This window comes from Macrotis lagotis, chromosome 3 (assembly GCF_037893015.1).
Source record: "Macrotis lagotis isolate mMagLag1 chromosome 3, bilby.v1.9.chrom.fasta, whole genome shotgun sequence".
Taxonomy (NCBI): Eukaryota; Metazoa; Chordata; class Mammalia; order Peramelemorphia; family Peramelidae; genus Macrotis; species Macrotis lagotis.
Window position 1 is genome coordinate 37,130,267 of NC_133660.1, and position 21,256 is coordinate 37,151,522.

General features: G+C 35.7%; 1 protein-coding gene across 2 annotated transcripts in view; it reads left to right on the forward strand.

Annotated features, from left to right (window-relative positions):
• The window catches only part of USO1 (USO1 vesicle transport factor), a 99,541-nt gene that overhangs the window by 58,553 nt on the left and 19,732 nt on the right, over positions 1-21,256 (forward strand). For both annotated transcript variants that reach the window (XM_074228468.1, XM_074228467.1), the window contains exons 6-12: positions 1,138-1,240; positions 1,374-1,429; positions 3,249-3,369; positions 5,774-5,952; positions 12,340-12,480; positions 15,760-15,848; positions 17,916-18,070. In XM_074228468.1, coding sequence (XP_074084569.1) covers positions 1,138-1,240; positions 1,374-1,429; positions 3,249-3,369; positions 5,774-5,952; positions 12,340-12,480; positions 15,760-15,848; positions 17,916-18,070 — 844 coding nt within the window. The remainder of the gene's footprint in view (positions 1-1,137; positions 1,241-1,373; positions 1,430-3,248; positions 3,370-5,773; positions 5,953-12,339; positions 12,481-15,759; positions 15,849-17,915; positions 18,071-21,256) is intronic.

Consider the following 21,256-nt stretch of genomic DNA (forward strand, 5'->3'; position numbering starts at 1 on the left):
TTCCTGAGCTTTTGGGTATTAGTGGGATACTCCCACAAGGATCTCCGTGTGTGAGGCTTTGTCTTCCCTCCTGGTCTGTGAATGACCATAAGTGCAGCCCTTTGCCACGGGGCTGAGGTGGGGGGAGGCCCTGCTGTTCTATGGGGGGCTTAGACTGTGGTCAGAGCCCCAGAGTCCTGTTGGAGGGACAGAGGACAGAGCTGGGAAGTCTCTCTTCACTCCCCTCCCTAGATTCAATGGGCTCATGCCCTGGGGGCTCCTGCTTACCCACTCTGCCTGCTTCTGGTTCCTGGATCTGGGCTGCTGTGGCTAGCTGCTGTGCCCTGAGGGCTGGGCTTCATGTGATCGCTCTGGCAGAGGTCTCCCCCCCTCCCCCAAGTTGTGCCTGGTGCTCCCTGGGGTGTAGGTCAGGAAACTGCCCCTGCTGCTGTGAGCTGCGGCTCCCAGAGCCCTGGGGCTTCCCCTGGGAGGCTCAAGTTCCTTTGCTCTGGCCTGCCACCCCTCTGGTGGGCCACCCCCGACCCTATGGAGCCAAGCCTTTCTGCTCTTTTCCAGGTTACCTTGGGTTGGAGAACTGCCTCCCTGGGTCTCTCTGTGGGTCTCTCTCGAAAATGTAGTTAGAGTACTTTATAAATTTTGCTCTAGAACAACTAAGAGATGGTCTCCTGTCACCGTCTTGGCTCTGCCCCTCGATTACAACCTACTTTGGAAAAGGTTACACACTATTTTGGAAAAGAATGTAAAACATTGAGAGGAGAAATGTTTATGTATTAAGACTTTGTGAATTGTTTTCTACATAAATCTAAATATTGAAAGGAAGTAGTGAAGTTTTACATCTAACAGTAATAAATATGGACATTTCAAGACTCATTGAAGAGTGGATACAACATTTTTAGAAATACTTTCTGTTATTTATCTTATTTTTACAGTTCTTTTTTGTATAGTCAGTAATTGACAATTTATTTAATGCTTTGGGTCCTTTTTTCAATTTCCATTGCTTCTCAAATTAAATATTATGTTTTAATAAATCATCAGTTTAAAAGATTTTTTTCTTGTTTAAAAATATATATATATATATATATATATATATATATATATATATATATATATATAAATATTTTACATTCTGTATTGCAGGAGTTTGATTTCCATGTTCGTTGGCCTGGGGTGAAACTTCTTACCACACTTTTAAAACAGCAGGGGCCACAAGTGCAGCAGATTATTCTAGTCAGTCCTATGGGTAAGAGACTTGCATGATTACAAGAATTTTTGAAAATGGAATTGTAAGAGTGGGTTTACTCCTGACTCTTTAATTTTTTAAGATGTATTTTTGAACTACAAATGTTCATGTCAGTAATTTACTTTAATTCTAGGTGTTTCAAGATTAATGGATTTGCTTGCTGATTCCAGGGAAGTTATACGTAATGATGTAAGTAAATGGGGAGCAGTTCCATAAAAGATAATATAGGACAGCATTGTTTCTTTGGTTTCTTTTTATGCAGATCATTATTTTAACCAAAATATTTGTTGCCATATAGTTCTGCAGTGCACTTGAGTCTCTCTCTCTGATTAGCGTTGGCCTTGTGCTGTGTCCATTCCTTTTTCCACATGTACAGAGGAAGGCCCAGTAGACAATGAAGTGTATGAGTTAATTTCAGTAATATATCAACGTGACTCTTAGGGGAATACAGATTTTGGTATACCCTAGGCCCAGGCCATTGGAATATATAAAGTTGGACTTACTTATTAAGACAGTATTTTTCTGATCTGATTTTAAACAATTACAGAACATAGTTTACTTAAAAGAATAGTCACTTTCTAGTATACTGTTGAATATTTGCATATAAGACTTTCTATCTTTTACTGTGTACTTTAAAGTAAAGGCTCTTGAATGGTTTTCTTTGTCATCCTTTGGTATCACTAGATAATATGCACATTCGTGTGTGTGTGTGTGTGTGTGTGTGTGTGTGTGTGTGTGTCTGTCTGTCTGTCTTTATGTGAGAGGGAGAGAGAGAGCGAGAGAGTGAGAGCCCAGATACATTACATACATATTTCAGCTAGTTAATTAATGACTTGGCAGGTTGACATAAGGAATTTAAGTGGCCTTTGCTTAAAGTGAAGGGCATCTTGATAATGCCTGAGGCAGCCCATTTTAACTTTTGATATTATTAATTGTTACATTAGGCTTCAATTTTATGATGTGCAACTTCCACCATCACTTCTCTCTCTGACCTTTGTGACTAAGCAGACCTTATTTTGCCACTCTTTCACGTGAAAACCTTTAAAATATTTAAAGACAGTTCTCATGGTCTCCCCCCTTTTTTTCCCCTCTTCAAATCCAACAATTTCAGTTCCTTCCCTTACTATAGGGTATGAACTAAATCCCTTTATTGATCTGGTTCCTTTCCTCTGGACCTGTCCCAGCTTAAACTGTGGAGAAGATAGTAGATCAGCTATGGACTGACTGGGACCATGTGTAGTGAGCCTGAAACTAACTGATTCTTGGATATTATTTAGTCCCTAAGAACTGTCAATTTAAGGTTACATTAATGAACTTGTCTGCCATAAGAGCCTCAAGTCATTAAAGTTGAAATCCACCAAAACTCTCACATCTCTTACAAACAAAACACTATTTAGCATTTCTCCCATCTTTTACTGGTAAAGTTGATAAGTTTAAGCCTTTATAAGTATCCCAAGTAAAACTGTGTAATTATATGCAACTAGTCTATTAAGATTTTTTTGAAATTCTATCATCTAGTTTATTATCATCCAAGCTTTCTGTCATCTACATACTTTATGGGATCCCCATCTGTGCTTGTATCCAAGTCATTGATAAAAATATACATCTTCTTAGGCTTGTACACAGGCCACTGGGGCTTCCACTGGAGACTTTCCACATCAATATACAATCATTAACTCAGTCTCATGATGTTGCTTGTACAAAAAACCATGTGGGCAGTTCTTTTATTTTCTTGTGTAATTTTTTTTCTGTTAACAGTTTCAAATACAATAATATGACCTTTTGTGAGATTACTCTTTTATCACTTTTTAAATAGCTGTATAAAACCTTAAAAAAGTTCTGATGACCTCTCTGGGCCTCAGTTACTTTGTCTGTTAAATAAGGACATTAAATGATTCCTGAGACCCCCTTCTAGCTTTAAAATTGTATGATACTGTGATTTTGAGTGACTCTCATTTCCTATTAATATTTTAAGCTATTAAACATTGTTTCTCCTATTCTCCATTAGGGTGTCTTATTACTGCAGGCATTGACAAGAAGTAATGCAGCAATCCAGAAAATTGTTGCTTTTGAAAATGCTTTTGAGAGGTTACTGGATATCATTACAGAGGAGGGTAACAGTGATGGAGGTACAGTATGAACAAGTTAATCTGAAGTCTTGTCACCTTTTCAGATTTAGTATAAATCAAGGGAGTTTTTAAAAATGGAAAAAATAATGAGCCATAAAAGATAAATGCATATACTTTTAAGTCATGCCAGAAACCAGGTTTCGTGCCTCTTTTTTTCTCTTTTAATATAATATACTATTGCAGAAGAATGTGTTACCTGTTTCTACAGGGGCTGGTGGACAGAGGCTGAAAAACTAAAAAGCAAAGAACTGATAGGTTAATAACTAGAGTATTCAATAGTAAAAGTGCAGTACTAGAGTATTCAATAGTAAAAGTGCAGTATGTGATACCAGCAGCTAGGTAGTTCATTGGATAGAATTCAGGTCAGGAAGATCTGAGCAGATAGGACCTCAGGTGTGACCTCAGGTACTCCCTAGCTGTTTGGTCGTGGATTTAACCCTAATCCACTGGAGAAAGAAGTGGCAAACTACTCCCAAATCTACCAAGAAAATGTCATGGATAGTATTGGCATTATGATACACTGGGTCATGAAGCATCAGACAAACTGAGCAGCAAATATAAAGAACTCAAAAAAAAGGATAAGGTTATAAGTTTAGCATTAGAAAAGAAATTCAAAAGAACTGAATATTTTAGGTTTTTTTAAAAATTTTTTTAGGTTTTTTTTATGAGAACTAAATATTTTAACACAATTATTTTACTAGTTAATGTTTTATAAATAGCATTGAGAAAAAGATATTCCTTTTTGAGAGCAATGTACATTAAAAGGAGAGAAATTTTTTTTCCATTTTAGTTCCCAATATTATAAATATTCCAGTTGTATTACAAATCTGAAGTGGGTATACTCTTTGCTTTCCACATTCTTTATCCTTTTAAGTTTATTATATGATGTTAGTCACCTCTTTCTTTTTTCTTTTTTTTTTTAAGATTTTATTTGAGTTTTGAGTTTTACAATTTTTCTCCCAATCTTACTACCCACCCCCCCCCCGCCCCCACAGAAAGTAATCTGTTAGTCTTTACACTGTTTCCATGCTGTACATTGATCCAAATTGAGTGTGATGAGAGAGAAATCACATCCTTAAGGAAGAAACAAAAAGTATAAGAGAAAACAAGATCAGACAATAAGATATGTTTTTTTTCCTAAATTAAAGGGAATAGTCCTTGAAATTTGTTCAAACTCCATGGCTCTTTATCTGGATACAGATGGTATTCTCCATTGCAGACAGCCCAAAATTGTCCCTGGTTGTTGCACTGATGGAATGAGTAAGTCCATCAAGGTTAATCATCACTCCCATGTGTATACAGTGTTTTTTTTTTGGTTCTGCTCATCTCACTCAGCATCAGTTCATGCAAATCCCTCCAGGCTTCCCTGAATTCCTGTCCCTCCTGGTTTCTAATAGAACAATAGTTATCTCTTTCTTTAGCTACAAATGCAAGAGAAAATAATTTAGGATTTTATTATGACATCAACAGGCTTATTTTAGTTGAATTTAATAAATAAAAACAGAAAGATACTATTGCACCTTGTTAGTATCTACTTGTATTTGATTTCAAAAACAGAATTACTTCTAGCCAGGGGAAAAATCAGGGAAAATTACTAAGAATAGGTAGAATTTTCCCTGAGCCTCCAAGTATCAATAAAATGGAAAGGGAGCAACAGTCCAAACATGGGAGACCATATGAGCAGTGATCTGGAAGTTGCTGAGTAGAGAATGTGTTATATGAATGATTAGTTCGTTTTGGCTGGAATGTGGGGCTCATAAAGATAATTAGTAGAGTTGGAACATAGTTCTAGCCTTCTCATCAAATACCTTCTACACTATTCTTAAGACTTGATATTTTAGATCAGGGCAGCTCTTGGGCCATATTGGTCTAATGTTGCCAAGGCAATCACAATTGGGACTCCAAATTTATAAATCTAGCAACTTATTAGGGATGAATTAATTAAATGTTTGACCAAATGTAGTCTGTGAATGATATAATAAATATCCAAGTGGCCATTGACAAAAAAATTGGTTCCCCACCCCTGCTTTAGACAGTGTAGAATTAGTAAAGGTTTTGAGTTTTGGGGTTTATGTGATCGAACTTGCTTTTAAGAAATTACTCTTTATGCATTTTATTGCTATTTTGAAGATGATGACAGTCATCCAGGAGTGATAGAATGAGGGCTTGACCCAGGGCTGTGGCTGAAGGAACAGCAGGTGGGAGATAATTTTGTGTAAGTGTTGCCCAGTTAGTGCTGATGGCAGCTTAGATGGATGGGGAGAAGGAAGAGAAGATTTGGAAGGGGTTGCAAACAAAATGGACTTATAGTTCAATGTCTGCCTGACTTTTTAATGTTTCATCAGACAGGAATGCTTTAGATTTTTTTTTCAGGTCTTAACTTCAACCAGTTTATTTTTTTCAGGTATAGTAGTTGAAGATTGTCTCCTCCTGCTTCAAAATTTGTTAAAGAACAATAATTCCAATCAGAATTTTTTTAAAGAAGGTTCATACATTCAGCGTATGAAGCCTTGGTTTGAGGTTGGTGATGACAATTCTGGCTGGTCTGCACAGAAAGTGACTAATCTTCATCTGATGCTTCAGGTAAAATGTTCTTTGACACAAATAGAATAGTTTGCTTATGGTGATTCCATAAGCAGATTTCACTGTGAAGAACAGATTAACTTCTTGTTTTAATTTTATAGTCAGGATTTCCTGACTTGGAGAAACAGCATTGTAAGCTAAAAACCTTTCATATCCTAGAGTCCAGTGAAGGATTTTCAGGTTCAGCATTTGTTTATTCACGAAGTTTTATAATTTTATTCAAACTTATAACAAAGTGAAAACCATACATTTATGGTAATATTTTTTTCTCGAATATTTGTAAATACTTCTCTGAGACTGATGGTGGAGATCTAATGGTAGAGCTGACATTTGAACTCAAGTCTCCTGATTCTCTTGTCAAGTCAGCAAGCACTTATCAAACTCTTGTCCATTGTTCTTTCTGCTGGTACATCGTATGAGTTCTGCCGAAGTTCATTGTTGTTTGTGAGAGGAGATCATATAATTACAAATGGATGATTTTCTAATTTGAATTAAAAGAATTTAAATTCCATAAAAGTGCTTATTATATTCAATGCATTGGGCTAGGCACTGCAAGATAACAAGATTACAAATAATAAGATACTTTTGATGCATCTCTCTCTACCTCAAGTTTCTCCTCACTCTCCAGTCTCTTTCCCATTCAATTGTCCAACAGATCTTCCTTAAGTACAAATCTAGCCTTATTAACCTTTTTTCAATAAACTCCAGTGGCATCCTGTTATTTTCAGTATCAAATATAATTTGGTTTTTTAAAAATTTGGCTTTTTAAAATCCTTCATAATTTGGCCCTTTCCTTCTTTACAGTCTTTTTTCATCCTATTTCCTTCTGCATTCTGTGATCTTGCTATTTTTCATACAAGATACCTGCTCTCCCAATGTCATATATTTTAATTGGCTTCACTAGCTGTATCTTGACATGTACATACATAGCTTTAATAAAGTAAGAATTTCATAATTAAATTAGAAAACATAAACAGGTGGGAAAGTAAGAGATTGCTTCTAACCAGGTGTATCACGTGAATTAGATCTTGAAGGAAGAAAATGATTTCAGCAAGTAGAGTTGTGGAAGGATAAGAAGGATAAGGGGGAGGATGTGCCAGGCATCTTAAGAAGGGCCGAACAAATGCACAAAAGCAAGGCATAGTTGGTTGTGGGTAAGGAATCTAATTTACAAATGATAATGGTTTGAAGACACACTGAAAATTTAGATTTGAAGTCAGATTACAGAGATCATTGGGTAACAAACTAAGGGATATGTATTTTAACTTCTAAAAACTGAGAAGTTTATCATACTAGTTAGGCTATTCAAATTGTCTACGTAAGATCTACTGAAGGTTGGGAGTAGGATAATCATAATGAGAGGAGATTTATGGAATCATGACTAGTAGAAGGGATTGGTAGAACTTCTTTGACTAATTGAACATGAGATTGGAGGAAATAGAACTCTAGGTTTCACATCTGTGAGATTAAGAAGATATTGGTGCTGTCCACATAAGAAAATAATTAGGAGAAAAATTAGGTCTAGAGGGAAAAATCGAGTTGTTTTGGATAGAATTAGTTTAAGTTGTTCATGCATCATTCAAATAGAGATGTCTTCCAGGCATTAGAAAACAAGGTGCTGACTGGATGGAACTCAGAGGCAGATCAAAGCTGAAGGTGAACCTCTGAATAGAAGTGATGGCTGAAGCCATGGATTGTGGTAAAATCAGTGTAGTGTAGAAAGAAAAGAGATGACTGAGTACTGAGTGTTGGAGAATCCCCACCCATATTTGTGGCTTGCGAAGATGAGGCACAATTTTCAGTGAAGGAGATGGAAAAGGGGCAGTTTTAGAAGCAGGAAACACTCAGAGATGCAAAGGAGGACAGAGGAGCCAAAGGAGGATAACATCAAAAGGTACCATGTTGGTTGTCATTGTCAAATACAGATGTCAGAAAACATGGAGACTGAGAACATACCATTTGATTTGTCAGTGAGGAATCTTGAGTGATATCAAAGAGAATGCTTTCAATAGAGTAGTAGGGAAGAGTTAGATTTGAATGGCATAGAGAAAGAAAGAAATGGAATGGTAGCATTGTAGTGAACTGTCTAAAGAAAAACCAAGTAGTTAGGCCAAGGTGAGCTAACTGAGGTCACTCAGGTGTGTATTATTTTATCCTTTTAGTTTTAGCTTAATTTTCAGACTAGTCACTAAGCTTCTGGGCCAGTCATGAAACGTGTGGCTCTCTTAGCTTTCTACAAGTTAAATTTCCTAACCACTGAAGGCTTAAGTACTTGAGAAAGGGCTGGATGACTTGTGGAGATTGTCAAAGTAGTGTTTATTTTAATTTTTCTGAAATCTTTATGAAGCATTTTGAAGGTGAATAGGGAATAGGTAACTTCTTTATAGTCTTAATTTTTTGAATTTAAAATGATCAGTTGTAATTTTTGTATTTTAGATGATAAATTTTTTTCGTTTTTGTAAGACAGTGGGGTTAAGTGAATTGCCCAAGATCATACAGCTGGGCAACTATTAAGTGTCTGAGGCTAGACTTGAACTTGGGGTCCTCTTGACTCCAGGGCCAGTGCTCTATCCACTGCAGCACCTGGCTGCCCCAGATGATTTTTATATAGCTAGCAATCAACAAGCGAATATAAAAGTGAACATTATTTCCTTTTTTGTTGTCTTTTTTAAAAAATTCCATTTTATTTAACAAAACTGCTTAAAAGTGATTTTTTTCAAGTGTAGAGTAAAAGTCTTAACTAAAGTACCATGTAAGTACTTTTTTTGTTAGATTTAATTTGGGGTGGGAGATAAAAGTAAAGTGTATATTGCTTGGTCTTTAGTTGGAAAAAATTTTTCTTCATGTCATCTCAGTCTTGAATGGAATGTATATGCTCTCTAAAGAATCACGACTCAGTTAAGTTTATTACTCATTTCCTTGGTGTCCTGTATTAAGTACTTGATGCATTTAATATCTCATTGCCCATCCCCTCCAACCTTGGGAATAATCATACTTTTCAGCATCATTTTGTGGTACTTTTTATTTCAGGTTACTCTCCTGATTTATTTCAACTGATCACTTGAAATCTTTTTATAATAACTCAATGTTTCCCAGGGTACTTTGAGTAAATTCATGAGTATTATCAATATGATCTTAGTTGAAATATAAGCCATTGAAATTGAGGTTTTATGTTAGTCATTTTTCTTCCTTAGTGTACATAAGGATTTTAATTTTAGGAAATATTACAGAGTTCCCTGACAATTCAAGGTTTCACAAAATTATAGAAGTTTTATCTAGTTTGAGAGTTTTAGAGGGTTTTTATCTAGTCTGATCTTCTTTCCTTGCAGGAATTCTTCTAATGATCCTTCTCTAGCCTTTGCTCGAAGAAGCCCAGTTCTTTGAGAAATTCATAGGAGTTTTCATAGTGTTTAACCAGAGCACATTGTTCCTTCAGACCCTCCCTAAGTTCACACAGTAGAAGGAGAGTCCATTCAGAGAGCCAGGTTCTCTTACTCTAAGTTCATTTCTTTTTTTCTTACTCCTCTGTTATTCCCTGATTTTATTCCCTGATGTCAGGAGAAAGTGAAGATGGTTTCTAGCATGTTGGGGCAATCTATTGTGAGCTTATGGAGCAATACTTATCAGATATGGAGACTGATTGAGATCCCAGATTCATTTAAGCTTTTGGGGGAAACTGAACTTAGATTCAGCAAATGATTTGACCATCTCTCTGGAATTCTCATTGGACATTCCAATCTTGTCAAATAGAAACTGCCTCAGTCTGACTCCTATCCACTGGCCATAGCCCTGCCTAGTTTTTCCCTCCTTCATTGGAAAGTCCTTCAGATATTCAAAGAGAACCCTTAGCTTTCTTCGGGTTGAAATTTTTGTGGCTTTGACCTTTTCTCTTGTGATCTGCTTCCAGATTCTAGATTCTGCTGCTAGATTCCAATTTGTCAACATTCTTAAAATTGGATCCACAGTTTTTTGTGGAATAGACTCTTGGTGCATTCTGGGAAAAGGATCTCTTCTCAGAATAATGTTTATTAAATGAAAAAATTAAATATGTAAGATTACAAATGAGTCAATTATATTGAAATGGTTATAAAAATATTTTTTAAAAAATAATTTCACGGGGAGGCTAGGTGGTGCAGTGGATCAAGGACTGGCCTTGGAGTCAGGAGTACCTGAGTTCAAATCCAACCTCAGACACTTAATAATTACCTAGCTGTGTGGCCTTGGGCAAGCCACTTAACCCCATTGCCTTGCAAAAACTAAAAAAAAAAAAAAAAAAGTTCACAGGGGTGGCTAGGTGGCACAGTGGATAGAGCACTAGCCCTGGAGTCAGGACGACCTGAGTTCAAACCTGGCCTCAGACACTTAATAATTACCTGGCTGTGTGACCTTGGGCAAGTTATTTAACCCCATTGCCTTGCAAAAAACCCAACAATTTCACTGACCTCCTAAAAATCCCCTTAGAACCCGCTATAGAGTGGATCTGCAGACCTCCAACTAAGAACCTGTTCACCAAACAGAAGACCTGTTGGTTCATTTGATCTGGGGCACATTGCTTCTATAAATTCAGCCTCAGGTTGCCTTTGTTTTGCTTTTTTACATTTATGTACATATACTGAAGTGTATTTATACATACGTGTGTAATCATAATGTCTTTGTTATTGTTTCACTTATATATCTTATAAGAGTCTCAGGATTCTAGAAGATAATTAGCCAGTGGCACATAGACAAGCGGGAAAGTTTTTTTTTAATTAATTAATTTATTTTTGAACTTTACAATTTTCCCCCTAATCTCACTTTTCTCCCTCTTCCCCTCCCCACTCCCCCACAGAAGGCAGTCTCTTAGTCTTTACATTGTTTCCATGCTACACTAGAAAGGTTTTGAAGGAGGGCCTGATTGCTAATTGTTGGAGCATTTCTTGTTGAGTATCAGCCATCTAGCTAAGGTGTGACCATGAATTCAGTTTTTTCCTAGCAGCCAGAGGGGTTGTGAAGTTGCATGGGTGACAGTATCACAGATGCTGATAAAATTGGGTTCAAACTTTAGTTATTAAAATTGTCTCGATACTTTTTTACCATCATTTATAAATTTATAAATTTTTGACATAACCTGTTCTTTTCCCTCTTTTAAATTTTATTTTATGATTTATGAATATCATTTATTGGTCAAAGGGTAAGACTTGCTTTTTGGCTCTTTAACATTACCAGATTGCTTTCTGGAGAGATCACATCAATTTTCATGAATACCAGCAGCCTCAATAGTGATGCTGTCATTTTTATTTTTGCCAGTTTAATGGATGGATATGAAATGTAAATTCTTAGTGAAATTGAAAATGTTTTTTGAGCTTTTGTTTATCCTCAGATTAACTTTTCTGATTATCCTTTGATTATCCTTTGTTTATTGAATACTGCTTCCCTGTTCTGGAAATCAAGCTTTTTTCTTACATGTTATGGATATTTTTCTTCATTCAGTTGCTTTTCTTTGTATCTTACATGTATTATTCCTAGTTGTGCAAAAAAAGTAATTTTATTTTTATATAATCTGACTGCTCAAGCTTCTTCCAAATCATTTCTTTTAATACTTTGATTGATAGTAATTTCTCTCTTCCTTTCATCCTGGAGTAATATTCTTTTCTTTCTTTGAACATTTAAATCATTAATATTTTGAAGTTTGAAGAAATGAAGATAGAAGCTAATACTTAATTCATTTGTAGTTTATTGTGGATTAAAAGAAATTTATTTTGCTCCCTGTTAATCTAGTTTTCACAATGATAATTTTTGAGTTACCTTTTTTATTATTTAACAGGCATAGATTTGTCAGAGTTGAAAGGGCACTAAATCTGGAGACAGAAGCCTGGGCTCCAATTGAGGTTCTTTTCCTTGTCTGTGTTTTCTCAGGCAAGTCCCTTTATCTCTCTAGGACTTGAAATTTCTCCTTCTAAATTAAGGAAGTTGGTATAGAAGAAGGTCAAAGTCCCTTCAGCTCTTAGTTCTAGGATCTTTTATTGTCATTTGGTCTTCTTTTTCATTTTTCTATTTTTCTGGCTTTTGACCAGTACCTAGGAGCTTCAATATTGTCAATTTGTAATACAATCGAAGGTGTGGAGTGCAAATCTCTCATTGCCTTCTTTTTTTTTTTTTCTGCTGTACACTTTCATATCCTTGTCTGTCTGTTTTTCTAAATCAATTTTGTTTTCTTTTTTTCCAACTTTATTATTAATTTGTTAAATGATAATAGATGCTTGTTGATTGTTTTAGTATAATACATACTTGTTAGCTTCAAAATATTTAATATTTCTAATCCGCAAGAAGTAACTCTCTATTTAAACTTTATTTTATGCTTTCTTACTGTTTTCACAGTAATTCTTATTTTTCCTTTCCCTGATTTAGCTTGTTCGTGTTCTGGTATCACCTACTAATCCTCCCGGTGCTACCAGCAGTTGTCAGAAGGCAATGAATCTCTGTGGATTGTTGCAGCAGCTCTGTATTATTTTAATGGCTACTGGTGTTCCTGCTGATATTCTGACTGAGGTAAAGTAGCTGGTGTTGGGAACCCGAACTGTTTGGAGTAAGGCAAATTGACCCTGAGAATTAGCTGGTCATTCCACCAGCATTGACTTGTTATCTGTTCTGTGAAAGCCATGATGCTAGAAGTTCTAGGGATACCAAGAGGACTAAAGTAGAGTTCCAGAACTTAGAGTCTCTCAAGAATAAAATGTTTATGTAAATAATGTCTGCATCTGACAAAAATGGGAAGGGGCAGCAAGATTGCAGTTCAGTGGTTTACTGGATAGAGCCGGGGACTGGGGGTCAGGAACACCTGAGTCCAGATCTAGCTTCAGACACTCCTAGCTGTGTGATCTTGTCTACCTCAGTTTCCTCATCTGTAAGATAGAGGTAATAATGGCACCTGCTTTCCTGAATTGTGAGGATTGAATAAGATGTTTCAGAGGGTCTTTGCCAGCCTAAAAACACTACATAAAGTGCTTTCCTGATAAGACATTCCTTCTCATTTTTCATTGATGGCTCATTGTCTATATCCCACTCTCCTTCTCCATGATTTGTAGCTGCTCTCCTTAGGTCAACTCTTGGAAGCTTCATTAACTTCCTTAGTTTGATCTATCATCTCTATGGAGATGACTCATAAAGCTGTAGATCTAGTCCTGGCCTCTAAGTCACTGTTAATTAGAAAAAAGCAAATTAAAACAACTTCAAGGTACCCACTCACACCTCTTGGATCAAGGTTGTTAAGCAAACAAAAACACCATCCATGTTACAGAATCCCTGTATTTCAGTAGGAGATCTAGAACACATAACTTGTGGCCTTCCTGGGTATACTTACCTTGTTTCTCAAGTGCCTAGTATTGTGTATTACCCATAGTAGGTACTTACAGATAAAATGTTTAGTAAGTAGGCAGTGCACACAGAGCACAGTATGCAATCCTGAGGACACAAATAGAAGCAGAAGGCAGGCCGTCCTCTCCAAGAGCTCACCTTTGAATGGAGGAGACCACTATGGAAAGGTCCAATGGTCCTTAGAGTGCTGGAGCAGATTAGAAGGAGAGGTCCCTTCCTGAATGTCATCATTTCCTGCAGTTGAGCTATTTGGAGGTGCCCAGGACTACGGTGATAAGAACTGTCTTTCCTGCATCTTCAGTGGCTAGGGTTGCAGCCCCTGCAGGAGCCATAGACAGGCTTTATCTCCATGGAAGGACAGGGTTAAAGGCATTGCTATTCCTAAAGTTCTTGGGTTTAAGTTCCCAAGCTATCTCTGTCAGGGTCCTAGGGGAAATGGTGGTCAATTGAGATACTAAAGCTTCATTATTACTGTAGTATAAAGTTTACTCAGTATTGCTGAGATCCTTTGCATTAATACCATAGTTGTTTCATTTAGCTTGACCCATCTGTAGCAAATATTCATATTTTGAGGATTTCTGAATGTAGTGAGCATTTAGAAAAGACAAGTGAGCAGAATACAGTTGGAAGACTGATAAAGAAAAACATACTCTACTTTGAGGTGAGTGTAGTTCAGTATAGATTCTGTATGATGATTTATGATTCTTGTTCTAATGTGAATTAGAACATTGCATGAAGAAGGAAAAAAAATCCCCATTCATTTGGAGAATACTTGGTGGGATTTTTCAGTGAGGAAAGTGATTGCTTGTTTAAAATAGAACCAGACTAGGTGGGAACAAGTCTATCAAAGCATAGGGAACAACACATGTGAGGTGCCAGGGTGGAAAAAAGGGTAGGTGGGAGTGTGAGCCATCAAGGGTGAGGTCAAATGGCATGTACAATGAAATAGGATTGGCCAACCAAGAGAACAATGTACATGTTAACCACAACAATGTGAGATGATCAACCTTGATGGAAGCAGTTTCTCTCAGCAGTTCAGAATCCAGCTATGGACAATGTTATCCCCATCCAGAGGAAGAAAAACAAAACAAAACACACACACACACACACACACACACAGACACACGTGCGCGCACGTGTGTGCGTGCCAAAGAAAAACCAACCTTTCAGAACCTGATGAACACTTTATAAAAATTACCTATTACATATCTCGTTCCCTTAATGCTAATTCCTCATACCCAAAATGACTAATATGTAAACATTTTTATCAAAATATGTATGTATAATGCTAATCTGACTGTTTGCCTCTGAGGGGAGGGGAGTGGTAAGGGAGGGTAGAAGGAAATTTTGTAACTTAAAAATAAACATGTACATATAGATGAAAATAAATTAATTTAAAAAGTGTGACCATGTGGTCTCCATGCTGAGGAATGACGGAGTTGGGGTTGGAATGGAAAGACTGTGATGTGGAAGATACAATATGGCACATTATTGCAGGCCTCACAAGAGAGAGAGAAAACATGGATCCTCCTCTTAGTGGCATAAACCAAAGATATCAAGACACGTGGGTTAGAGCGAAGAAAATATGATAAAATAGTTATTGTAGGTTAGTTTGGAGACAACTTAGGCTTGGGTGGGATAGGACGTGGGGGGGGGGGTCTGGTCTAGAATAAATTCATGTGAATTTAATGATTGATTCACCAGCCATAAGGAGGTCTTGAATTTTAGACAGCCGTCTCTAAAACAAGTCCTATGGGTCACAGGGCACCAAGTTAAAGAAAGCATATATCTTAGTGCCAATATAATTATACAGTAGGGAGTCAGCATAGTGTGTCCTATGGATGGTGCATTGGTGGTGTTTAATGTTTTTAAGGACAATCAAATAATGTCAAAATGCAAAACAAATTACATCCAAAGGATACTCTAGAAGTAAATAAAGGGACACATACTTTTATCTAGGACCTTGACAGAGAACTTAATCCCAAGAACTTTAGGAATAGCAATGCCTTTATCATCTAGGCTGGGAAGAGGTGATTTGCAAATCCCAGAAAAAGAATTTGTAGTTAGACTGATTTTTATGAGCTTTGCTTATTGTGTCCTTAGAAGATTGCTTATGATTACTTAACTTTTTGGCAAATGGTGTTTTTTTTTTCCTGAAGAGTCTTCTCTAAGGTAGTATGGATTTTGAGGAAGCTTTATTTTAAACGTTAATAACTCAGATGTTACTGGGAAGTGTTTTTAAAAGGAACTTTATGAGTTGTATTTGTAAGAAAATTGATATGCAATATATGAGATTTAAGTGCTATAGAATATTTTCTAATGATCTTTGCAGTTTTTCAAGCAGACTTTGAAGATTAAACCAAAAGAAAAACAATTAAACTTTTTTGTACTCTAAAAATCAGCATTAGCCCTCTTCCTTTGTTTTCTGATGAATATTTAATTTCTTTACAACAGACCATTAACACTGTATCAGAAGTTATTCGAGGCTACCAAGTAAACCAAGACTACTTTGCATCTGTCAATGCACCTTCAAACCCACCACGGTAGGAGAAAGGAATTTGTCAACATTTATAAAAGATTCCTATGGAGACTACATATAGACTTACTTCACTTTGATTTGGTGGTAAAGCTTGTGTGTGCCTTGGAGAGGGGGAGACTTATCTTCCCTGCAAGTCAGATGAACTAGATTTTTGATTTCTATCCTTGAGCTTTGGGCCCAAGATTTCTTTTCCTGTTTTTTTTTTTTTTTATTAACAACTATCTACCCTGACTTAAAAGTTACTTGTAGGATTTGAAATAATTGCCACTTGACAAAACAAGCTGCCTTTCTTCTCCAGATTATGAATTCCCTCAGCTCACCTTTATCCATGATTCTTAAATTGAGCCTGTCAGCAAATGTTGGTACAAATAGTAGACAGGCAACAATAAGAGCTGTTGAACTGAATTCCTTTCTGCCACCAGCTTTTGTCCATGATTCCTAATCATGAGGTAGATAAATAAAAATAGGTTAAGTTGGTTTTTTAAAATTGTTTTTGGAAATTTTTGGATAGGATTTTAGTGGTGGGTAGAAATTTTCAGAAATGACTAGCATTGTTGTTTCCATTTTGTAGATGAGGAAATCCAAGTGCAAGGTTGGAGAGATTTGCCCAAGATTACTCACCTAGCAAATAGGTCATGTCCTAGGGTCTCTGCCTCGAATACAGTGTCCTTTCCACTCTCCACAATGGATGTGGTGCTATACCTCTAAGAAATAATTACGAATGAATAGGCAAATCTGTTATTTTATCTTTTTAAAAAAATTACTCATTTTGAATACAAATACAAAAAAGACATTTTCATGTACATAGCACAACTGTTTTTTACCAAATAATGAATTCTTATCACAAAAATAATGTTTTTACAATTGTCAAACACAAATTTACTGTAATCATTTGCTTTACAGTATGTGTTATATCTACTCTGTACTATTGCTCTACCTTTGTACTATTTCTTGGCCAGTACCAGATAGTTTTCAGAATGACAGCCTTATAGTATAGTTTAAGATCTGGTCTTGCTTAAACCTTCTTCCTTTAAATTTTATTCATTAATTCCTTTGATATTCTTGACCTTTTGTCCTTCCAAATGAATTTTGTTATTATTCTTTCTAGCTCAGTAAAATAATTTTTTGGTAATTTAATTGATATGACTATATACATTAGTTTATATAAAATTATTTATTATATTTATTATATTAACTATCCATGAACAATTAATATATATCAAATTGTTTAAGTCTAACTTCACTTGTATAAAATGTTTTTTATAATTATTTTAATGTAGTTTCAGGGTTTGTTTTGATAGATATATTCCCCAGTACCATATAGTATCTACAGTTTAAGTTTTTTCTTTTAGGTTTTTAGGGGTTTTTTGGCAAGGCAATGGGGTTAAGTGACTTGCCCAAGGCCACACAGCTAGGTAAGTATTAAGTGCCTGAGGCCAGATTTGAACTCAGGTCCTCCTGACTCCAGGGCCGGTGCTCTATCCACTGTGCCATCTAGCCGCCCCTACAGTTAGTTTAAATGAGATATCTTTTACTATTTCTTCTGGCAGGGTTTTTTTGTTGGATGGAAATGCTGATGACTTATGTGGGCTTCTTTTATATCCTGCTACTTTGCTAATATTAATTATTTCCACTAACTTTAGATGAAACTCTCAGATTTTCCAAATATATATCATATCTTCTGCAAAAAGAGATAGTTTTGGGGCAGCTTGGTACTGCAGTGGATAGAGCACCGGCCCTGGAGTCAGGAGGACCTGAGTTCAAATCCAGCCTCAGACACTTAATACTTACTTAGCTGTGTGACATTGCACAAGTCACTAAACCCTATTGCCTTGGAAAAAACAAAAAAAAACTGAAAAAAGAGACAGTTTTATTAGGCAAATCCATTTTTCAAGTTTTCCTAATTGGGTTTAGCCTTAGAAAAATAAAATAGCTCTGGAATAAAATAATATTTGAACAATCCTTCCTGCACACTAGTACTTGTCCTTTTAGTTCTCAGTCTCATATGGCTGAGTCTTGAGCTTTGTGTACTTTGTTTCTAATGTACATTTTTCTTTTAAAAATGAAACAGGCCTGCAATTGTTGTGCTTCTGATGTCCATGGTTAACGAAAGGCAGCCGTTTGTGTTACGCTGTGCTGTTCTCTACTGTTTCCAGTGTTTCTTGTATAAAAACCAGAAAGGACAAGGGGAAATTGTGGCAACTCTTCTGCCTTCTACCATTGATGGTAAATGATTTTTTTTTAGGTTTCTAAATTGAATCCAATCTTACACTTTCTTCTAAAATATTTTGTATTCTCCATCTACCCATATTTGAAGATTAATCTTAATGTTAAGTAAAACATAAATGTTTTGGTTTGGGCAATTCTTTACTAGTAATAATATTATAGCCTTTATTGTCCTATGAATGACCCACAATTTAAATTATTTGGGAAGATTTATATAAGCAAGACAGAGATAAAAAGTTATAGGTTGATTTTTTTTATCATGTACTTATTTTTTTTAATGCACCAATAAAAATTTAATATAATAAAACAAATAAAAAAACAGCAACTTTTTTTTAAACCATTCACAATTAAAGTGGAAAAAGACAAAATTATAAGGCAGCCATCCGTGGAATGATTTTTGTGTTTACAAAGGATCAAGATGAGAGACATTTAAAATCACTGTCAAGCCTTTGAATCAGAGGAACAGCAATGTTATCCCAAAGAATTCCAACTTAATAGAAGATGCTGCCAGAAAAAATAATTAGCCAATCTTCTTATGTATCATGTACTTTAAAAAGAAAAACGAACTCTACAGAACAGATATTCAATTTCTCGTACATTTCTTCCTTTACGTTTTGTAGTGCATATTAAAATACTCATTTTATTAGGTTCAAAATAAAAAATGAAAAAGTGAACAGAAAGCAACAGAATATTTCTAGACCTTTGTTTCATGGAAAAGCTTGATTTCATTTAAAGCACTTCATTTTCCCAAAGCTAACCCAGATCTCTGTCCTTCTCTTCCTCTTCCTATTCAGTTCTGATCTCCAGTTCACTGTACATTCACAGCTTCTCTTCCGGATGTACTAATGGACCACCTCTCCTAACAGGTTCATAAATCTCAGCAAGGATTTTTTTCAGATTTTTTTAAATTAACTTTTTTCATGATAAAATCCTGGGTGAAAATTCTCAGCAGAGTAAATGTACAAATCCTAAATAAACACTTTTTCATCAATTTGGCTTTCTTAAATTTAGCTGTGTCTCTGTTTTTGTAAATTCCAACAAAATTTGTTTTTATTTTTTTATTTTCCTTAAACCCCTGATCTTTTCATTCTTCATTAATTCCTTCCATACATTTGCAGGCATTTATCATCCATTCTTATCATACTCCTCTCCCCATTGAGAAGTTTAAAAAAACCAAAAACTAAAATCTTCATAGCAAATGTGCAGGAGTCCAAAAAAACTTAATTTCCTTATTTATCATTTCCAAAACTTTATGTCTCATTCTGCACTTTTAATTCATCACCTTTGGGAAGGAGATGGGGGTAGGGAGTAGTGGGAGGAGGAATTCATATGTAGGCCTCACAATTCGTGATTTATTATTACATAGAACAGAATTATAAAGTCTTTCATGGTTGTTTTTCTCTCATTATATAAAATTTTCTTCTAATTCTGTTTATTTCAATGTACATTAGTTAATATTGAAGTCTTTCCTCTGAACATGGACCATTTCATCATGTCTTATGACACACAGGAATATTTCTATTATATTTATGTACTACACTTTGTTTTACCATTCTTCAGCAGGTGGACACCCACTTAGTTTCTAACTTTTGGCTACTGTGAAAAACCTGGAGTCCTTGAGCTTTAAATAGTTGTATCTATTGATCAATCTCTGAATAGCATTGATGTCCTTGCTAATCCTACATATTTTATTTTATTTATTTTAAAAGAAATAGTCTGTATCAAACTGGAAAAGGGGTCCAGGACACAAAAATGGTTAAGAAACCTTAAGGTCACACTAAAAGAAATCACGGGCAGCCATCCATCCAACCCTCTTATTTTATAAATTACACAGAGATATATGTAATCACAGAGATTAACTGACTTCCCCCAAGATCATACTTGGTATCTAAGCTGAAAAGCTAGAATTAAAAGCTGGGTTCTCTGATTCCAAACCTGGTACTCTTCTGCCTCCACTTTCAGGTACATATCATAACATGGATAATAATCATTCTTGATCCATTTGACTTTTCTTGTGCTGACAAGGCCAAATTCTCAAGGGTTTCATTAGGAGACTTTTCAAAATCTTGTTCTGAAAAATTCATGGAATTAAAAATTCTTCATTCCAGCTGTTAGTTGTTGAAGTTAAGGTCCACTGATTCTGAATTGGTGGACTTTGTAGAAATGTAAATCTTCTGAACTTTAGTTGAACCATAATAATTTGGAAATGCTGTTTAACAATACTGAGGGAGCTAGCTTCCTTACTTTCTTTATATTGATAGATTATATATATATATATATATATATATATATATATATATATATATATATATAAACAAACCCTGTTTTCCTTAAGTTAACAACAAAAAAGTAATTTCTGCTTGATCTTTATTCCAACTATTTTAAAGAATCTATTTTAAAAACAAGGCTAAAACAAATTGATGATATAGTATGTATATTAATTCTTTTGGCTTTCCTGTCAGCCACCAAGGGTATTCTTTATAGAGACGGAAAAGGGAAAACTGGAAGGCATTCTCCTGTAAGTTTATCTGGTATCCACTTTGATGTGGAATATCTAAAAACAAATTGTGATTCATGAATGTAATGGAATTTTAATTTGCTATAAGAAATAAGATTTATAAAAATGGAGGCATAGTAAAGTAGGCTGAGCCAGGAAAACTGTCTGCCCAGTGACTAGAGCACAGAAAAGACAAGTGACTGTTGTAACCGTATGTCCAGGCTTTTCCCTTTCAGAACAACTGATCCAGTGCCCCTGGTCCCCTCCTCTGTCGAGGTGGGACCACTTGTGCACAGTGGGCCAGTTCTGCTGATGGACTGCAGTTTTCCTGAGTTGCTTTTCCTCCTTTCATTCTGTGTGGTGGTGGTGATGGCTCTCTGGGAAAGGGAGGGATACTTTTATATATGGAAATAAAAGTAATGGCAAAACAAAAGACCAGCAAAAAATTTAAATAGAGCAAAAAAAAAAAAAGACAAATGTTAGAAAAAGGCCCCCATGGCTTTGTTGAATCATTTCAACGGATTTTTCCTTTGTTTGAATTTATTTTAGAAGCAATTTCATCATCTCCAACATATGGTACCTATCATTGGTATTCTTCTGATATTCCTTCTATATGATTCATCTATAATTTCCTTTTTGGATATCATTTCTCCTTGGCTGTTGCATATTTTCTGAGTTGTCCTGTACTC